Source organism: Bubalus kerabau, chromosome 23 (genome assembly GCF_029407905.1).
Source record: "Bubalus kerabau isolate K-KA32 ecotype Philippines breed swamp buffalo chromosome 23, PCC_UOA_SB_1v2, whole genome shotgun sequence".
Classification (NCBI taxonomy): Eukaryota; Metazoa; Chordata; class Mammalia; order Artiodactyla; family Bovidae; genus Bubalus; species Bubalus kerabau.
The window spans coordinates 20,952,944-20,970,309 of NC_073646.1; the positions used below are offsets into that span (position 1 = coordinate 20,952,944).

Genomic DNA, 17,366 nt, shown 5'->3' on the forward strand with positions numbered 1-17,366 from the left:
ATTGTTGGCTATTTTCCTTTTGTTTATTTGTGGGCTGCGCTGGGTCTCTGTTGCTGCTCCGGCTTTTCTCTAGTTGCAGCACGCAGACCTCTCGTTACCGTAGCTTCTCTAGAGCGCAGACTCAGTAATTGTGTCGCATGGGCTTAGTTGCTCCGCGGCACGTGGGACCTTCCCAGACCAGGGAGCGAACCTGTTACCTCTGCATTGGCAGGTGGAATTTTATCGATTATGCCACCAGGGAAATCCCGGCACTAGCCAGCTTCTTAAAAGATGGGTGGGATTCGACAGGGAGACAGGTTGGAGGTTGTGGGGTTAGGGAGGCAGTGAGGTTGGTCTGGCAGAGGCCTGGGTGGGGGCCAGGGAGAGTGGGGTGTGTTTGCTGAGTGGCCTTTGGGGCCAGAACAAGCAATTTGCAGGGAGGGGAGTGGGGGCCGGGGTTGAGAGGCCCTTGAATGTTGGTGGAGGAGGGTTTGCAGGTAAGCCTTAAGAAAGCAACTTTGAGCAAGAGTCTGGGTTCACGTCTTGGTCTGGTTTATGTGCTTGCTGTGTCCAACACAGCCAGATTGGGTTGTGAATGGCAGTCAGCCTGATGATCCCAAGGCTCTAGGACTGGGGGCTGGAGCAGAGGCTGGAGGCAGTTGGGCAGTGAGCTGAGGCCTTTCAGGGAATCTGGGGCCCTTGGTGACTCCCGTGAGCCAAGCTGGGTGGGTCAGCCTCAGCTCCTAGCGTCAGGTCCAAGCCCTTCTTCCTCTGCCAGGTGAGCTCCACCTGACACCTTTACATGGCATCCTGCAGCTGCGGCCCAGCTTCTCCTACCTGGATAAGGCAGATGCCAAGCACCGTGAGAGGGAGGCAGCCAATGAGGGTGAGCTCGGGACCCCCAGCCCTGCGTCTCTCTGTACGTGTTAGTGGGCGAGGTCGGTCGTGGGAAAAGTACTGAAGGGCTGGATTACAGGGTCCTTAGCAGCATCCCTGGCCTCTACCCCCTGATGCCGGTAGCACCCGCCCCCACGATTTTGACCACCAAAAAGGTCTCTGAATTTCCTAGAGTCTCCTGGGGAAATTGAAAACCACTGACTTAGGCAGCTACCTCTGTCTAGGAGGAGAATTCAGACATGACTGCTTGAGGCCTGCCTGGTGGGTGGGGTGGAGAGCCTCCGCAGAGGCTGCGAGCAGGGCCTTTGCTTTTGCAGCAGGAGACTCTTCCCAGGATGAGGCAGAGGAAGATGTGAAGCAGATCACGGTGAGCCCAGGCTCTGAGAGCGCGCCGGGAGGCAGTGGGGCCAGCTTTGTACTGGGCTGTCTGGAGGCAGCAAGGGTGGGCGGGTCTGCGTGGAGCATGGGTTCTGGGGGTGAAACGGAGTCCATCCCTTAGAACCTTCTTGCTGGACTACCTGGAGGGCTAATCTGCCGGGCATGAGGTGGCTGGGAGTGGGAAATGCCCCAGGTGTCAGGTTCTCTGGCCTCCGGGTGGGCTCTGGATGACAGCATGGGCCCCAGGCCTGAGGTCCTGGCCCCCACCCCAGGTGCGGTTCTCCCGGCCTGAGTCGGAGCAGGCCCGCCAGCGCCGCGTGCAGTCGTACGAGTTCCTGCAGAAGAAGCATGCCGAGGAGCCCTGGGTCCACCTGCACTACTACGGCCTGAGGGTGAGCCGAGGTCCCTGGGCGGCGCGGACACTGGCCTCGGTGGGCTTCTGGGAGAGAAGCCCCAGTGCCCGGAAGTGTTACCTGTGGCCTCGTTGTCTCACTTCCCCTTTCTCTCAGATTGAGTTGTAGCCACTTGGTAGTGCTACAAGGAGAGAGGTTAGGTTCTGGGGGCAGTTTGTCCTGTGTTCCCGCTTTCCTGCCTATGCGCCCCCGGGGAGTGAGTGACCATGTCACTGGCGGCAGTGGTGGCCCCTGGGCTCTTGCTGAGTGTGAGCATCTTGTTGGGCTCAGTGAGGCTGGTGTTTGGTTACATACCTTTATGCATCGTGGGCCCTGAATGAAGACCAGATGCCCCATCAGGTGCTCCATGGAGAAGCAGCCATCTGGCCTATGGCTGAGTTAGCTGTGCACCTCTCCCTTCAAGGGTGATTTTTACTGTACTTGACTTAGAGCCCGGTCCTTGGAACTATATTGAGTAAGGGAAGCAATTGAATTATTAGCTCACAAAGACACCATAGGCTCTGTATCCCCAACATTTTTGTCGAGGTAGAGCAACTTCTGGAACCTTGCTGAAAGAGATTTTTGTGTTGACAGAGCCTTAGACTTTGGGTCAGTCAGACTTCCAAAAGCTCTCCTGTTTCCTAGTGTGTAACCTTCGGCAAGTTACTTAATCTCTCTGAACCTCACTTTCCTTACCTATACAATGGGAATAATAATAATGGTACCTAACCTCATGTTATTTTGGGGATGGGATGAGTTGGGGTATGTGTGCAGCCATAGGAACAGCCTGGCGCGTGCACAGTTGGTGCTCAGTGAACGCTAGTTTTTATTTTTATCATTGCTGTCTGTGTTCCTGCATCAGACAGGGCACTGAGGCATAGGTGCGCTGGGACTGTGCAGCCAGAAAGGCAGGAAGGGATGAGGTTGAGGCCACATGCAGAGGCCTTGAGTGCTCTGTTCAGGAAGTTGGGGTGGTCCTGTGGCCGGCCTAGCCGGACAGTGGGTGCCTGGAGCAGAACATGATACAAGGCTGAGAACCGGATTACAGGGGGAGGCCTGGAATGTTGGCTGAGGTTCCTCTGACTCCCTGTTCCTCCCCCACAGGACAGTCGCTCTGAGCACGAGCGCCAGTACCTGCTGTGCCAGGGCTCCAGTGGGGTTGAGAACACGGAGCTTGTCAAGTCCCCCAGGTGAGATCAGCCAGGCCAGGGCTGTGGAGGGCTACTGAGCCTGACACTGGCCCCGGGAGCATCCCTCTCTCATGGGTCCTGCCTTGAGACTGTGGCCCCTTCTGTAACACAGTGGGGAGATGTGGAGGGGTCCATCGTCCTCTGGAGAGGGCCAGGAGGGCGTGTTGGACTTGGGGGGGCTGGCTTGGATACAACCTGGTTGGGGGCCGGGGTGGGGCAAGGACAGAGCCCTGCGAGCTGCTGACCCGTTCTCTCCCCCGACAGTGAGTACCTCATGATGCTGATGCCCCCCAGCCAGGAGGAGGAGAAGTGAGTAGAGGGGCCGGACGCCTTTCCCCACTGCCCCTTCCCACCCGCTAACCTGCCCCGGCCTCCTAACCCTTGGCGTTGGTTTTCAATAGAGACAAACCCGTGGCCCCCAGCAATGTCCTGTCCATGGCCCAGCTGCGCACCCTGCCCCTTGCTGATCAGATCAAGATCCTGATGAAAAATGGTGAGTGGGCAGCCCTGCCCTGGGGGGTCCCAGCCTTGCCACCTCCTGGGGAAGTGGAGTTGGGACAGACCTAAGGAGCGAGGCCCAGGGCCTTTGGAAAGTGCACTGAAGCTGGTTACAGGCCACGTCAGCGGGGCCGCAGGTCCCTGTGAGCCTGGGCAGGCCACTGGCCTTCCTGGGATGTGTTGTTTATTTATGAAGAGGCACTAAGGTAGCTACGGGGCTGAGGTGAAGGTTCAGAGGTGAGGCTTCTTAAAGGATTGTGCAGAGCCTTGCGTGTGAGCATGAGCTGTGTTCTTTGTCACAGTGAAGTGTGTCCCTTGCACCGCTTTGTGGTCCCTCACCAGGCTCCCCACAGTGAGGACTCTGAGGCCAGACCCATCAGAGTGGACGTGAGCCTAGAACCTCAGAGCTGTGTCTCAGGCCTGAGGCCTCTCTGAGATGCCAGCACCAAGGCTGCGGGGCCAGAGTGGAGAGGGGAGCTCCCCGGGGTCCAGGCTGCTGGCCTTGCTCCAGAACACATGGGCCTCCCCAGGCCCTGCCGCTGCTCACTGGGGGTGGGGAGGTGGGGACAGCGGACCACAGTGATCAAGTGTGTGAACTTTGGACCCAGATGGCCTGGGTTCAAGTCCTGGCTCTGTCACTTACTAGCCAAGTGATCATGGGTGAATTTTGAAACCTTCTTGGGCTGGGTCTTCCTCATGAGGCACTCCTGCCTTCCTCCTTGGGTACTCCTCCAGGGCTCAGTGAGAGGCGGGTGCCTGCCCAGAGTGAGAAACCAGTGACGGCAGCTGTTAGGTTACCACTGTCCTGCTGGACTTTTTGCATGAGCCCAGGCCCCTCTCCGCTTGTCTGATGCCTCCTGTGTCCTCCTCAGTGAAGGTCATGCCTTTTGCCAACTTGATGAGCCTCCTGGGCCCCTCTGTCGACTCCGTGGCTGTTCTGCGTGGCATCCAGAAGGTGGCGATGTTGGTCCAAGGAAACTGGGTGGTGAAGAGGTAAGTTCCTTCTAGTCCCTTAGTTGGGAGGGCTGAACCCAGTTAAATTGAATGTAAGTACTGATTTACTGACTGACAAAAAATCTTAAGTTTTGGGCTTAAATCTACCTTAGTGCTTTCTGTTTGTCCTGCTTACGTTGCATTTTATATTCATTTTTACCTTCTTTTCTTGTTACTGTTTTCACCAGTAACTTGGAAGTTAGCTTTCTCGACTCTTTCAGTGATTACCCTACGGATTCTCAGTTTAATATTAATAACTTTTTACCCTCATGCATGTCAATTCAACAACCTTTAGGATATTTTATGTTGATCTTCCTTTCAACTCATTTGTCATTACATTTGTATATTTTAATTCTGTTTTAAACCCTGAAAGACATTGTTATCCAGTTAATATTCTTTAAAATTTTATTTTGCTCATCATTTCTTTCTGTATCTCTGAGTTCCTAAACATGACTTCATTCTGTGAAAGTGAGGTCTACAGGTCATAAATTTGTTTCCGCTTTGTTTGAAAATGTCTGTTTCACCTTTGTTCTTAAAAGTTATTTTTGTTTTTAATTTTATTGAAGTATGGCTGATTTGGCACCCCACTCCAGTACTCTTGCCTGGAGAATCCCATGGATGGAGGAGCCTGGTAGGCTGCAGTCCATGGGGTCGCTAAGAGTCTGGCACGACTGAGTGACTTCACTTTCACTTTTCACTTTCATGCATTGGAGAAGGAAATGGCAACCCACTCCAGTGTTCTTGCCTGGAGAATCCCAGGGACGGGGGAGCCTGGTGGGCTGCTGTCTGTGGGGTCGCACAGAGTCGGACACGACTGAAGCGACTTAGCATGGCATGACATGGCATGGCATGGCTGATTTACAATATTAGGGATATTTTTTTATTGAGTATAGAGTTTTAATTTGGTTATTTTCCTTCCGCACTCTGATAAAATTTCATTGTATTCTGACCTTCATTGTTTTTATTGTCTATCCAATGTATGTTCCACTGTCTAACATACATTTCTTTGTTTCTCTCTGGCTGCGTTCAAGATTTTCTCGTTTTGGTTTTGGTTTTGCACAGCTCATTAAGATGTGCCTAAGTGGGAATTTCTTACGTGTCCTGTCGGGCTGCGTAGGTCCTGGGTTTGTGGCTTGCTGCCTTTTAGTAGTTTCTCTTCCATGATTCCTTTTCCAGACTCTGCCTCCTCCCTAGACTGTCAGTTTCTAGGGGGCAGGGACTGTCTTGACTCCCTTTTTCCCTGGTGCTGGGTGTCATGGCTGGCACATGGCCAACCCTTGGTAAACCTGACTACATTTAATGCATGCTTGAATTATATTGTTTCTAAATTGTATAGGGTAGAACACATTGAATACTCACTGTTTAGGAATGTGATACAAAGTGAGCAATCTGTCAAAGTGTAAATTGTTCTAGATTTTTTAAAAAGTTGTTCATTGCGAAAAGTCCATCATTTCGCAGTTGGTTGGCCAAGAAAACTGCAGAGTGTATTCACGTTAGAACCGCATGGGGGCAGCCTTTCCCTGGAGGACAGACGTGCGCGGTGCGCTTTGTGGGGCCTCGCGCTGCTGTCCTGGGTGGCACGCGTCTGATTATGAGGGCCTTTGGGATGGCACGCCACTTGTTAACGGGACCTCGCCTGTGTGTTTGTGCTGTGGGTGGATGAAAGCCAGGAGAGGCCGCGCCACCAGAGCCCGGAGGCTGCGCGCCCACGGGAGGCACAGAGACTTGCCAGACGCCGGGCAGCCAGGCAGCCTCAGAGCCGGGGCTCACGCTGGCCCAGCGCCGCACGTGCCCCGTTCTGCGCGTGGCCTGTCGTTCCTGTGACTTGAAAGCGGGCACTCCTGTGTTCCGTCTGCTCGGTGCTTTGGCCTTGCTGCCAGCCCTGTGGGTAGTGGTCTTTCCATGCCCCGTCCTTCTGTGTCCCTGTGAGGCTGCGATAGGGAGCAGTCCCACCTGTTGAGGCAGTGTGTCTGGATGGTTGTTCTGGGCCCTGCCCTGAGCTGACTTGTCCTTAGGAAATTGGGGCGAGGCCTGGGGTCTAGGGGTGGGGTGGGCACCATTACAGTCCAGCGCATGGACCACGTTGACTCACTAGTGGGCACCTGCTTTCCGTGTGGCAGAGATGGACAGCCCAGGCCAGGGCCCTGTCCTGTAGGGCTTTCGTGGGAAGGTGGGCACAGCTCAGCCTTGAAGGAAAGTAGTAGGTGGGTGCCAGGTGGGCTTGACGGGGCAGGCGGGGCAAGGAGAGCAAAGGAGTACGTGTCCCTGGGCAGCAGGGTCTGCGTCTGGATGTGGGGTCAGGGTTTTGCTGTGGAAATGCTTTAAAGCTTTGGCGCCTGTCATTTGCCCTTGAAGGTCCCTGAGCCTTGAGTGCTGGTCCCATTCTCCCCAAGGGCTTCAACCTCACCCATGCTTGGGGTCTGTCTGATCCCAACCCCGACCCCTCCTGCCTCAACTCACACTGCCTATTCCTTCCCTTCGGGCCAGGGGTAAGGCCTTGGGTGCTGCTTCATTGCTGGCCTCCCTTGGCGTCTCACCTGCTTTACGTGTGGGGCTCACTGTCCTCCAGAGTCCTGGGCTCAGCCTGTCTGTCTCTGAGCCCCTGACCCTCCGACCACGCAGGGGCCTTGGGGCTGGGCCCCTGTGAGGGAGGCATTGGGAAGGGGGTGGGAGAGGAACTCGGGTCTGTAGGGGAGGCTGCTGCTTTCCTCCATGCGGGTTCAGGGAGCCAGGCTCCCAGGGAGAACGGGGGTGATGGGAGCCCTTGGGGCCCACATGGGAAAGAGGCCTGGGCTTCCACTTGGAGCTTGAGGGAGTGGGAGGCAGGAGGGGTGAGGACAGGGCCTGACCGGCCACCCTGTCCCCTTGGCAGTGACATCCTGTACCCCAAGGACTCCTCCAGCCCTCACAGCGGTGTGCCGGCCGAGGTGCTCTGCAGGGGCCGAGACTTTGTGGTAAGTGCTCAGCTCTCTGGCTTCCCAGCAGAGCGTGGGGGGTGGATGGGGGCTGCACAGAGTCCCGGACCTTTGCCCAGGCAGCGGGCAAAGGGCAGGAGCCTGGGGCCCGGTGGGGCAGTGGGGAGTAGAGGGCTCTGGACTCTGCCTTGCTCCTCCCTCCTCTTGGACCCTGGAGTCTTCAGTTTCATAAGAACCTTTGAGTTCTTAGCCTAGAAGCCCATAGGTAGATTCTGACCTGGGAGCCATTTGACCTGAGTGGTATTTTTAAAATACTGACTTGCTGTCTATTTTTACAAAAAGCAATCAGACCTCATGCTAGATTTCTACCTTGTCATAAATAATTGGACAGTCTGGTATCACTAACCCCCAAACAGCAGCCATTGGAACACGGCTGACACTCCCCGTTCACCACAGTTCCTGGCATGCTGTTCCCTGCACTGTGGCTGTGGGCTTTAGCAACTCCTGAGCTGGCTCATCCCTCACCCCTCACCCTGTCCTCCCCCCCACCCCACCCCCGCGCTTATCCAGAGCTGAAGTCCCAGCCAAGGCATCCCTCCTCAGGGCTTGGGCTCTGAGCTGCTGTGGCCTGCACTGCCTCCCTTGACCTTGGCAGTGGGCTTTGAGTTTGCAGCAGTGTTGCCTTGGAGCTGTCTGTGGTGACCTTGGTGAGCTCATGCACAGGTCTGATCACACCAGGCAGCCCTAAGCTGTTTAGGAGAGTGTCTCCATTTTCTCTTTTCTCACCCGGGTGTCCTGGCTCCTTGGGGTACTGAGCATCTAGATGCCCGTGTGGTTTACTTTCATCTCTGGGGATCAGGGTGCAGCGGCACCGACTCCACGCTCACTCATGGCACACCTGCGCGGCTCACCCCAGCCGCCTGTCAGCTCTTCTCTGTTCATGCAGACACTGTCACGTGTGTTGTCTGGGAGAGGGTCTTGTCAGATCTGAGTTGTTGTCGGTGACATACGGGCAAGGCATCCCCCACCCCAGGAAGCGTCTGTGGTGTGGAGTGGGTCCAGCTGCCCTCCTGGAGGTGGTGGCCCTGGAGCTTCTTCACAAAGCAGGAGATGGAGGCTTAGAGTGAAAGTGACTGGCTAGGAGCCTCTGCTCTGCACCCTCATCCCAGGCTCCCAGGACAACAGCAGGAGCTTGGGGGACAGTCCTAGGAGTCCTGGAAACAGACCTCTTTTTCTCCCTCAGATGTGGAAGTTCACACAGAGCCGGTGGGTGGTAAGGAAAGAGGTGGCAGCGGTGACCAAGGTAGGTGATGTCCTGCTTGATCTGAGGCCTGATCCCATTACTGCAGGGGCGGGGGCTGAGTGGGGCTTTCGGGCTGGGCGTGCCTCACCTGGCCCCCTTCCCGCAGCTCTGCACGGAAGACGTGAAGGACTTTCTGGAGCACATGGCTGTAGTGAGGATCAACAAGGGCTGGGAGTTCATCCTGCCCTATGACGGGGAGTTCATCAAGAAGCATCCAGACGTGGTGCAGCGGCAGCACATGCTGTGGACAGGCATCCAGGCCAAGTAAGAGCCTGTCGGGCAGACGAGGGGAAAGGACTATCACGTTGTCCCCAGCCACCCTGCCTCCAGTGGGGAGCACAGCCTGGTGCAGCTGGGATGATGAATGCCAGTTTGGAGCTGTGCTCACCCCTCCTCCACTCAGGTGGACTTTGCTGCGTGATCCCAGAACCCCCCTGGCAGAGGCCTGGCACAGCCCCTCCTGCTGATCTAACCTGACTGGCCTCTATTCTGAGGGGTCAGGGAGGAAAGAGAAAGCACTCAGGAGCAAGGTCCCAGGCTTGTGTGGCCCAAGACAGGCTGGCGGGAGGCTGGCTGAGGAAGGGAGGGTGGGTGCCACTGCACACCCCCACCATTTGGCTCCAAGCTGCAGGCAGGGACCACCAAAGCTCCTCATGTGTGGCGTCTTGTGGGGACGTTTCTCTGGGGAGGCAGATGACCAGGGACATGATTTACAGTTAAGAGGGTTTGTTCTTCTTTTCAGATTAGAAAAAGTTTATAATCTTGTGAAGGAAGCCATGCCGAAGAAGCCGGATGGACAATCAGGTGTGGAGGGCGTTGGCTGGGCGGGCCCTCATCCTAACACTGGCTCCAGAAGGGCTCCTTTTCTAGGGCTTGTTGGGGCTCTGCCTGGAGCGGGTGTGGGGCTCAGTGGTGGCCGCCCTTCTGTGCCTCTTCCCCTTCCCCACAGACCTCAGCTGAAGGCTTGTCTAGTGGCAAAGCCTTGCCTCAGGGACTGAGGCTTCTGGACTTCAGGGCGGTGTCTGGGTTCCAGGCCTGGAGACTTCTCACCCTCAGGTTGGCAGGGTGGCCACTGGCAGGGACTCAGCTGTAACCTACTGGGTCTCTGAATGTGGAAATCTGATTTTTCTGGTTCTGTTTCTTCCCTCATGGTTGGGGTAGCCAAATCCCTTCTGGGTAAGGTGGTGGTGAGAGGCCAGACTGGGCCACTTGCTCTGCACCAGCTGGTTTGCATTTTTCCTGTCCCCCTCCTCTGGTCAGCAGAGTGTCCGCATCAGGACAGCAGGGAGTGTCCGTGGAGCAGAGGGGCCATGGGCCTCTCCCCAGGTCCTTCCCTGCACCGTCTCTACCGTCCTGAGCAGCCCTGTGTCTTCTCCCAGGGCCTGTGGGGCTGGTCTCTGGGGACCAGAGAGTCCAAGTCGCCAAAAGACAGGCGCAGCAGAACCACGCGCTGCTGGAGCGGGAGCTGCAGAGGAGGAAGGAGCAGCTGCAGGCATCCGCGGTCCTGCCCGGCGTGCGGATCAAGGAGGAGCCCATGAGTGAGGAAGGGGAGGACGAAGAAGAGCGGGAGGCGGAGGACGAAGAGGAGCCCATGGACACCTCGCCCAGTGGTGGCCTCCACGGTGGGCTGGCCAACGGGCTGCCTGCTGGGCGGGCAGCAGGCGGGGACAGCTTTAATGGGCACCCGCCCTCTGGCTCTGCCAGCACCCCCGTGGCCCGGGAACTCAGGGCCTTTGTGCAGGCCACCTTTCAGAAACAGTTTGTGCTCACCCTGAGCGAACTCAAGCGCCTCTTCAACCTGCACTTGGCCAGCCTGCCCCCCGGCCACATGCTGTTCAGCGGCATCTCGGACCGCATGCTGCAGGACACGGTGCTGGCCGCCGGCTGCAAGCAGATACTGGTGCCTGTAAGTAGCGTCCCCGGCAGCAGACGAGGCTTCGTGGAAGGCTCCTGGGCACGCACGCCTGTCCAGGAGAAAGTGGCTGTGGGAGAGAGGCTGGCAACCAGACTGGCCTGAGCCCTCTGGCTTTGGGGAAACAGCTGTTGGTAGGGTGCATGGGGCAGGGGCGCTTGAGAGACTGTTGGCCTCGGGGTAAATGTAGGTTCCCACGTGGTTGCTGTGTACGACATGGGGCTGGTCAGCCTCCCAGCCCTGCACCCTCATCTGAAGTGGGTGAATGTTAAGTTTTGTGTCATGGGCTTTGATGAAGGCTGAGTGGGTGCCTGTAGGCCATCACCTGTTGCCTGGCACACAGGAGGGCTTTGGCCATGCCAGCTCCCCGTCCTGGGGTCTAGCCCCTTCCTGTGCCAGCACCCCACCCATTCCTGCCAGCTTTGCCATTTTTTAAGATGATTTCACTTCTAGTGTCATTTGATGTTCTTGTAACCGCAGATGAAGAAACTGAGTTTCAAAGAAATAAAATGCATTTACCCAGGAAGTGATAGAGCCGGACGTTGAACCTCAGTACAGTGGCTGCAAGTCTTAAATTCTTTCTGCTGCAGCTGAGATGAGCTGACCTCTCACCAGAGCCCTCAGCTGCGCCTGGGTCCCGGCGGGCCTCCCTGTCCTAGAGCTGGCTGGCCAGCACGAGCTCTGTGGCTTTTCAGTGAGCATTTCTGGTGCCAGGCCTGCAGCTGCAGGGTGGGTCCCCTCCACCCCGGGCTCCTTGTCTTGTCCTGTCATTGGAAGGGGTCCTAGAGGGGAGGAAATACAGGAGCAGAAGGATCTTTGGAGACCACCTCTCTGAGCTCAGGGTACAAGGGTTCCCGGCTGGGTGCGCTCTTCATTCTCCTCCCAGGCTCTGTCCAGACCTATCAGCAAGTTGGGTGAAGTGGGCTGTGTCTGCCTCTTAACAAGGGAGCACTGCCGTCTGCAGCGTAAGGTCAGAAGCATGTGCAGCCTCGGGTGATCTGAGGCAAAGGCCCATCCCTGTGTATGTGAGGAGCAGAAACTAGGGCAAGAGGCCCTGGGTCCCAGGCTGGCTGGCGTGTCCCGAGGGATCTGGCCCTCATGGCAAGGGGCCTCCTTGGTGAGGTCTCTCTAGAAGGTACCTGGGGTTTGGGCGCCCTGCCCTATTTGGAGCCTCCCTTGTCCACCCAGCAAATGGGTTCAGTTACCTGCAGACTCGCCTTTCTCTGACAGAGCCAGGCAAGGCAGGGGTGTCTGCCTGATGTTAGCCAGGCCATCTTGGGTTTTTGGAGAGGATAGAGGACAAGGGACATGAGTGGCCACCCCCAGGACCTGCTCATCCTACACTTCTCAGTAGGGTCGGCATTCCTACTGAGAAGACCCTGGCCTTCTCTTCCAGCTCTCTTGCTGACTTCCCTCTGTGTCTTAGTCATGTCCAAGGTGGGAGATTCCTCAGACCTGTCCAGCCTCGTTTTTTTTACACAAGGGAGCTGAGTTCCAGGGAGAGCGAATATACGCGCTAAGACTCAGCTCCTAGTGCTACTGCTTATTCGTGGTGTGACCATGAACACTAAGTAAACCTCTCTGCATGGACCTCCCTCGTGGAGAGTGGCTCCCTCTCTGGTAGCAAATGAGATTTAAAGCCCACCTGGGACTATACGTGGTAGGAATTGTTACTGTTACTTGGGTTGTGGCGCCAGGACTGGAATCCACTCTGCCAGGTGCCCTTTCCACCGTCCCCTTTCCCAGGCACCAGGAGCCTGGGCTGCCCTCTCTGTGGTCCATCTTCAGACTCTGCTGAGCCACGTGGCACGGGCTGCTTAAGGTGGATCAGGGCCTCTAACCCATGTTGACACGGCTTTTGTAGGAGGGATTAAAAGGGATCCCGCGATATTCCTAAGGCGTTATGGGGGAGGGAGTGCTGCTTAGACACATCTGAGGGTTGGTTGAGGGTGGGAGGACAGAGGATGTTAAAGCAGAAGGGAGAGCTAGTGGCAGGCTGATGGGAAACAGACGCCGCCTCCCCGCCTTCCTGAGCACGTCTGTGGCTCCGGGCCGGGCTTGTCCGCTCCTCATGGAAGCGGTCTCCGCGCGCGGCTGGGGAGGAGGGAGCGGCAGCAGCAGGTTTGCAGCTGCCCACGGCTACTGAGAGGCAGAGGCTAGGACTAGAACTCCGTTCCCAGAACGGGCGGGTGCAGGCCGACAGGACCAAGGCGGGTGGCTTCGTGTGTTAGAGCCAAGCAGCCAACTCACACCTGGGCCTTGGTCAGTTTCCCCCACAGACGGCTGCTTCCCCGGATGAGCAGAAGGTGTTCGCCCTCTGGGAGTCTGGAGACATTAGTGACCAGGTGAGGTGACCTTCCCGTCTCCCCTGGAGGGAGCAGGGCGGTGTTCTGCAGGGGGGAGACCCAAAGTGTAGTCGTATCCATTTCAAATTTTCCAGCCACTCCCGGTTTTAAATATTCTGTCTCTGTGTCTCCGTATATTTCAAAACATACTGGATGTGCCAGTGGTGTGAGCCAAAAGCAGTAGTTCCCAAATGTCAGACTGGACTGGCTGCATCAGAAACACCTTTTAAAAAGTAGAGGACTGACCCCCAGATATTCAGTTTAGTTCTATAGGAATGGGGTAGGGTCCTAGGTATTTAAGTTTCTACAAAGCCTTCTAGATGATTCTGCTGCCCAGCCAGGCTTGTGGACTGGTGATGGACCACATTTCTCAGATGACTGATGGTGGTAGGAATCAAAAGGATTTCTTATCAATCTCGGGTGTCGGATCAGATGTCAGAAAAATCAGTCCTTTTGCCTCTAATCACACCTGGACAGGAATGAACAGAATATGAATTCAACCAGCAGGATCTGAGGTCCAGAAGTTTTCCTTAAATCATGAGCTTGCCTGAATTTTAAAGATTTAAGATTTAATTGCTAGACTCCAATAGATCTGTCCTTTTCCAGGTCTTGTCCTTAGGAACTGGGAGAGAGGGAGTGAGCAAAAACCCCCACTAAGGTCTGTGTCCCCTTTTGCCTCTTAGAAGGAGACTGACAGGCAGGCTGAGAACACCAGAGGGGCAGGGCCTTCTGTGGTGGAGAGACATCGAACAGGTCTTTGTGCTTTTGGCCAGAGTGGATGGCATCTGGGTTTCCTCCTCTTGAACTAGTCCAGTAATTAAAAGGAAAAAAAGGTAGTAAGTGCGTATTCTTCAAAACAAATAAGACTGAAAGCTGTATGGGAAACTGGTCTCCTGCTTTGCCAGACCTGATTCCCACTCCTCAGAGGCAATCACTTTTTAATTACAAGGTATCATTTTATATATACACACACACAAATATACACAAATTGTACTTCTGCTATTTGGTGTCTCACCTTGTTACTTTCAATGGGTTTCTGGTTGCATTGGTTGAGGATTTAGTTTTCAGCTATGTTGGGAGAATGGACAGGTGTGGGATGTATTTTTTTAGTTACATCACATATCAGTGCTAGACTAGAAATGTGTTCATTGTGGAGACAAATATCAGTAGTTTACCATGTCCATTTCTTTTTTATACTTCTTTTCTTGTTTTCACTTGCATGGTTTTCTGAACACATAGACACACCATCAGGAGTACTGTTCTTGAGTCCCAGACGCCTCTTCAGTGGGACCAGCTCCATGTCTTTTGCTGGTTTGCAATCTTGTGTCTTCCTTGTTGCTTAATCTTAGCTTCTAAGGGGACCAGAGGGATTGTCTGCATTCTTCCATGTCTTTCTTTTGTCCTCAAGTATTATTTGTCTGGGACTAGGGTTTTGGAGGGCAAAGCATTTTCCTCTGAATTTAACATACTGTTCCATCGTATTCAAGCTTTCAGAGTTGTCGTCCAGTTCCTTGGCCCTCTTTTTCTCGGGCTTTTCAGTCTGATCCACATCCTTCCCTTAAACCATGCTTCAGGTTTTATTCTTATTCTGCATATAGCGCATCAGTGCGTCTCCAGATGTGCCCTTGTGTGGGTTATTACTGTGCCGGACGGTTGAGTCATCCTTACGAAGTTCCGAAATCTCTTTACCTGTTTTTTCTCTATTCTTTTGGAATGCTTAGGTCACACGTTAAGACATAGTGCATCAAATCTTTTCTCATACAACACCTTTTGTTCTTGTGGGGGGATTTGACAGTCCTCTCTCCTTCCTATTTTTCTCTGGGACACGATGCTTTTCATGGCATCCTGTCTTACGTATGCATCAGGACTTTAAGCCACTCCCTCCTCATCCTGTCCTGCCTTCACGCAGTCAAGGTTGTGGCTCCCCTGCCTGCTCAGTTACCCTCTTGTTTTTCTGTCCCACAAAAGTATGTCTAAAAACTGCTCCTCTGCTAATGGCTTCACTGGCATTTTTGTCCTTGTGTGCATATATCTTCATTTCTTCATTTTATTGAGGTTTCTCTCAGGAGATGACGAACTGGCCACACGTGTTTGTCTTTAACAGAAGTCCTAAGCAAGGACTTTGATCACAGACTACGGTGTGGAGTTGGGTCCTTAGCTCTAAATTTCTTATTTATTGATGTTTCTGTTTTAGATAATTCCCGTAATAACATTTTTTTGCTACTAAAGCATCGACAGGTTTTGCTTGAAATTTTTTCCAAAAATTACCGGGTGCGCCGGAACATGATCCAGGCTCGGCTGACTCAAGAGTGTGGAGAAGATCTGAGTAAACAGGAGGTGGATAAAGTGCTAAAGGTACATCCATTTTTGGTATAATAAGCAGAGGCTCTGAGCTTCCATTCTGACCATGAGCCTACTAAGAACCACGCCGCCCACAGCTGGCTCCTGCCTGTCTTAGGCGGAGACTGACTGTGTGGAAGCGGATCTCGTCTGGTACCCTTCCTGTGGCTCTGTTTACTCATCAGGCTTCCTCTGCACCCCTCCCCAGCCTGCTGGGTCTTCAGCAACAGATAATTGGCATTGGTTTGGTGGGTTTATGCAAAAGGACGAAATTGAATAAGATGTAAACTCCACTCATAGTCTAGCGGGTCATCATCCTTTACAGTGACAGGGCCTACATTAGAATCTGTACCCCGACTCCTCCTTTGAATTGTGTACCCCTTTTTTTTTCCCTGTAACCCCATACTAACTCTTGTGCTCCTTGCTTTTAGTAGAACAATTTTTAAATCAAATTTAAAAAGAAATAAAAATACTTAATTCCTATTAGGCACTGGCTTCCCTGTGGCTCAGATGGTAAAGAATGTGCATGCACTGCAGGAGACCTGGCTTTGATCCCTGTGTCAGGAAGATCCCCTGGAGTAGGGAATGGCCACCCATTCCAGTACTCCTGCCTGGAGGATTCCATGGACAGAGGAGCCTGGTGGGCTACAGTCCGTGGGGTTGTGAAGAGTCAGACACAACTGAGTGACTTAACACTTTTTTCATAATGTCTTTGAATTGACTGTGTGGCACAAATACCATACTCGCAGAAGCATTTAGTTTTAGCATTTAGCATTCAGTTTTACTGAAAACTGCTGACAGATTCCCTATATTCTAGTATTCTTATATTCCAGGTCCATAGATGCTGAGGCAATTTGTGAAGCACCTTTTCTTTGGTTAGCTTATTCACATCTTTTGTATCTTGTGTTTATAAAGCACATTCATTTATAGTCCCTCACTCTTAAGACACCCCTGGGGAAAGATGGGGTCAGGACCCACGCATGGAGGAGGCTGGGTGGTGATGACCAGAGTGTCAGGCAGGTCTTGATCTCCTGTTTGTGTTCTCTCCATGAATCGTAAATCAAGTTTTGATATTCTGCACAGAATGTGGTCCCTTTCCTGCTGATGTCTGGAAATCATGTTTCTTTATTCACAGGACTGCTGTGTAAGCTACGGTGGCATGTGGTACCTTAAAGGGACGGTACAGTCTTGACAACAGTTGCAAATCACTAACCCGGTGAATCCAAGCCCAGGGACGGACGGCAGAGCCAGCAGAGGCGGAAGTAGGGTTTCGGTTGCTTCAGAAGACTCGGAGCAGGAGGAACTGACCATCTCTCGGCCTGGGGCCTCGCACTGTCCAATGGACAGAGGGGATCATACTCAGCCAGTGGCAGGGTCACCTTAAGGTAGATGGCTCCCAGAAGAGACCAGCTGGGACCTTCTTTGCAGTACAGTTTGAAATTCGTGATGTATTTTGCTTATTATTTGGTTTCATTCTCATAATAAAGAGAGTGTACACTGTCACCGGCAGGATGATGAAAATCATGGTTTAATATTTTACTTTCAAACTTAATGCCAACAAGATCTGAATTATGTTTACAAGATGAAGAAAACCTCGAGGTTTTTAATATTTAAAATGCCTGGAAGCCAATATTAAGTCTTCAATTACCTATCTGCTAAGACTTCTGCCAACTTCATTAAACAAACCAAACCGAATTGTTTCACTGTTGGTTTCCTGTGGCAATTTTACCTTTTAAAACAACCTACTTTAAAAGTCGCAGTCTCAACTGTTTACATGAACCACAGCAAAAAATCAGAATCAAATACATTTACTCTCAATGTTTGCATATGGATGCAAATAAAACGAGGTAAGTATGGAACAATGTATAAGTGAGGTCATCACACTTTGATGTAAAAAATTTATATTTTGTGTATTTTTAAAATAAATGCTAACACTAACCCGCATCATGGTGCTGCTGTCTTCAAATGGTTGCAAGAAGGCAGTGCTGTCTGCTCTCAGCCTTGTATGTACATCGGGGGACGGCAGCCAGCAGCACTGCCTGGTGGGACTGTACAGTCACGTGTGTAATTGTAAAATTTTCTAGTACACATATTAAAGATAGTACAAAGAAACTTGTTACATTTTTATGTATTTTACGTAGCCTAATATAGCTAAAATATCAACATGTAATAAAAATATTAAATTTTTTGGTACCAAGTTTTTACTATCTGGTATCCTATACAC

At 53.1% G+C, this 17,366-nt stretch overlaps 1 protein-coding gene across 6 annotated transcripts in view; it reads left to right on the forward strand.

Annotated features, from left to right (window-relative positions):
- Window positions 1–17,084, forward strand: part of POLR3E (RNA polymerase III subunit E) — a 34,698-nt gene extending 17,614 nt beyond the window's left edge. For 2 of the 6 annotated variants that reach the window (XM_055561590.1, XM_055561593.1), the window contains 15 exons: window positions 758–865; window positions 1,194–1,243; window positions 1,527–1,646; window positions 2,751–2,836; window positions 3,101–3,145; window positions 3,238–3,329; window positions 4,207–4,327; window positions 7,200–7,281; window positions 8,486–8,545; window positions 8,652–8,809; window positions 9,288–9,349; window positions 9,925–10,451; window positions 12,725–12,802; window positions 15,032–15,157; window positions 16,278–17,084. In XM_055561590.1, the coding sequence (XP_055417565.1) occupies window positions 758–865; window positions 1,194–1,243; window positions 1,527–1,646; window positions 2,751–2,836; window positions 3,101–3,145; window positions 3,238–3,329; window positions 4,207–4,327; window positions 7,200–7,281; window positions 8,486–8,545; window positions 8,652–8,809; window positions 9,288–9,349; window positions 9,925–10,451; window positions 12,725–12,802; window positions 15,032–15,157; window positions 16,278–16,334 (1,772 nt within the window). In that variant the 3' untranslated portion in view covers window positions 16,335–17,084. The remainder of the gene's footprint in view (window positions 1–757; window positions 866–1,193; window positions 1,244–1,526; window positions 1,647–2,750; window positions 2,837–3,100; window positions 3,146–3,237; window positions 3,330–4,206; window positions 4,328–7,199; window positions 7,282–8,485; window positions 8,546–8,651; window positions 8,810–9,287; window positions 9,350–9,924; window positions 10,452–12,724; window positions 12,803–15,031; window positions 15,158–16,277) is intronic. The other 4 variants (XM_055561595.1, XM_055561594.1, XM_055561591.1 and 1 more) reach the window with 3 other exon arrangements.
- The last annotated feature ends 282 nt before the right edge of the window (window positions 17,085–17,366 follow it).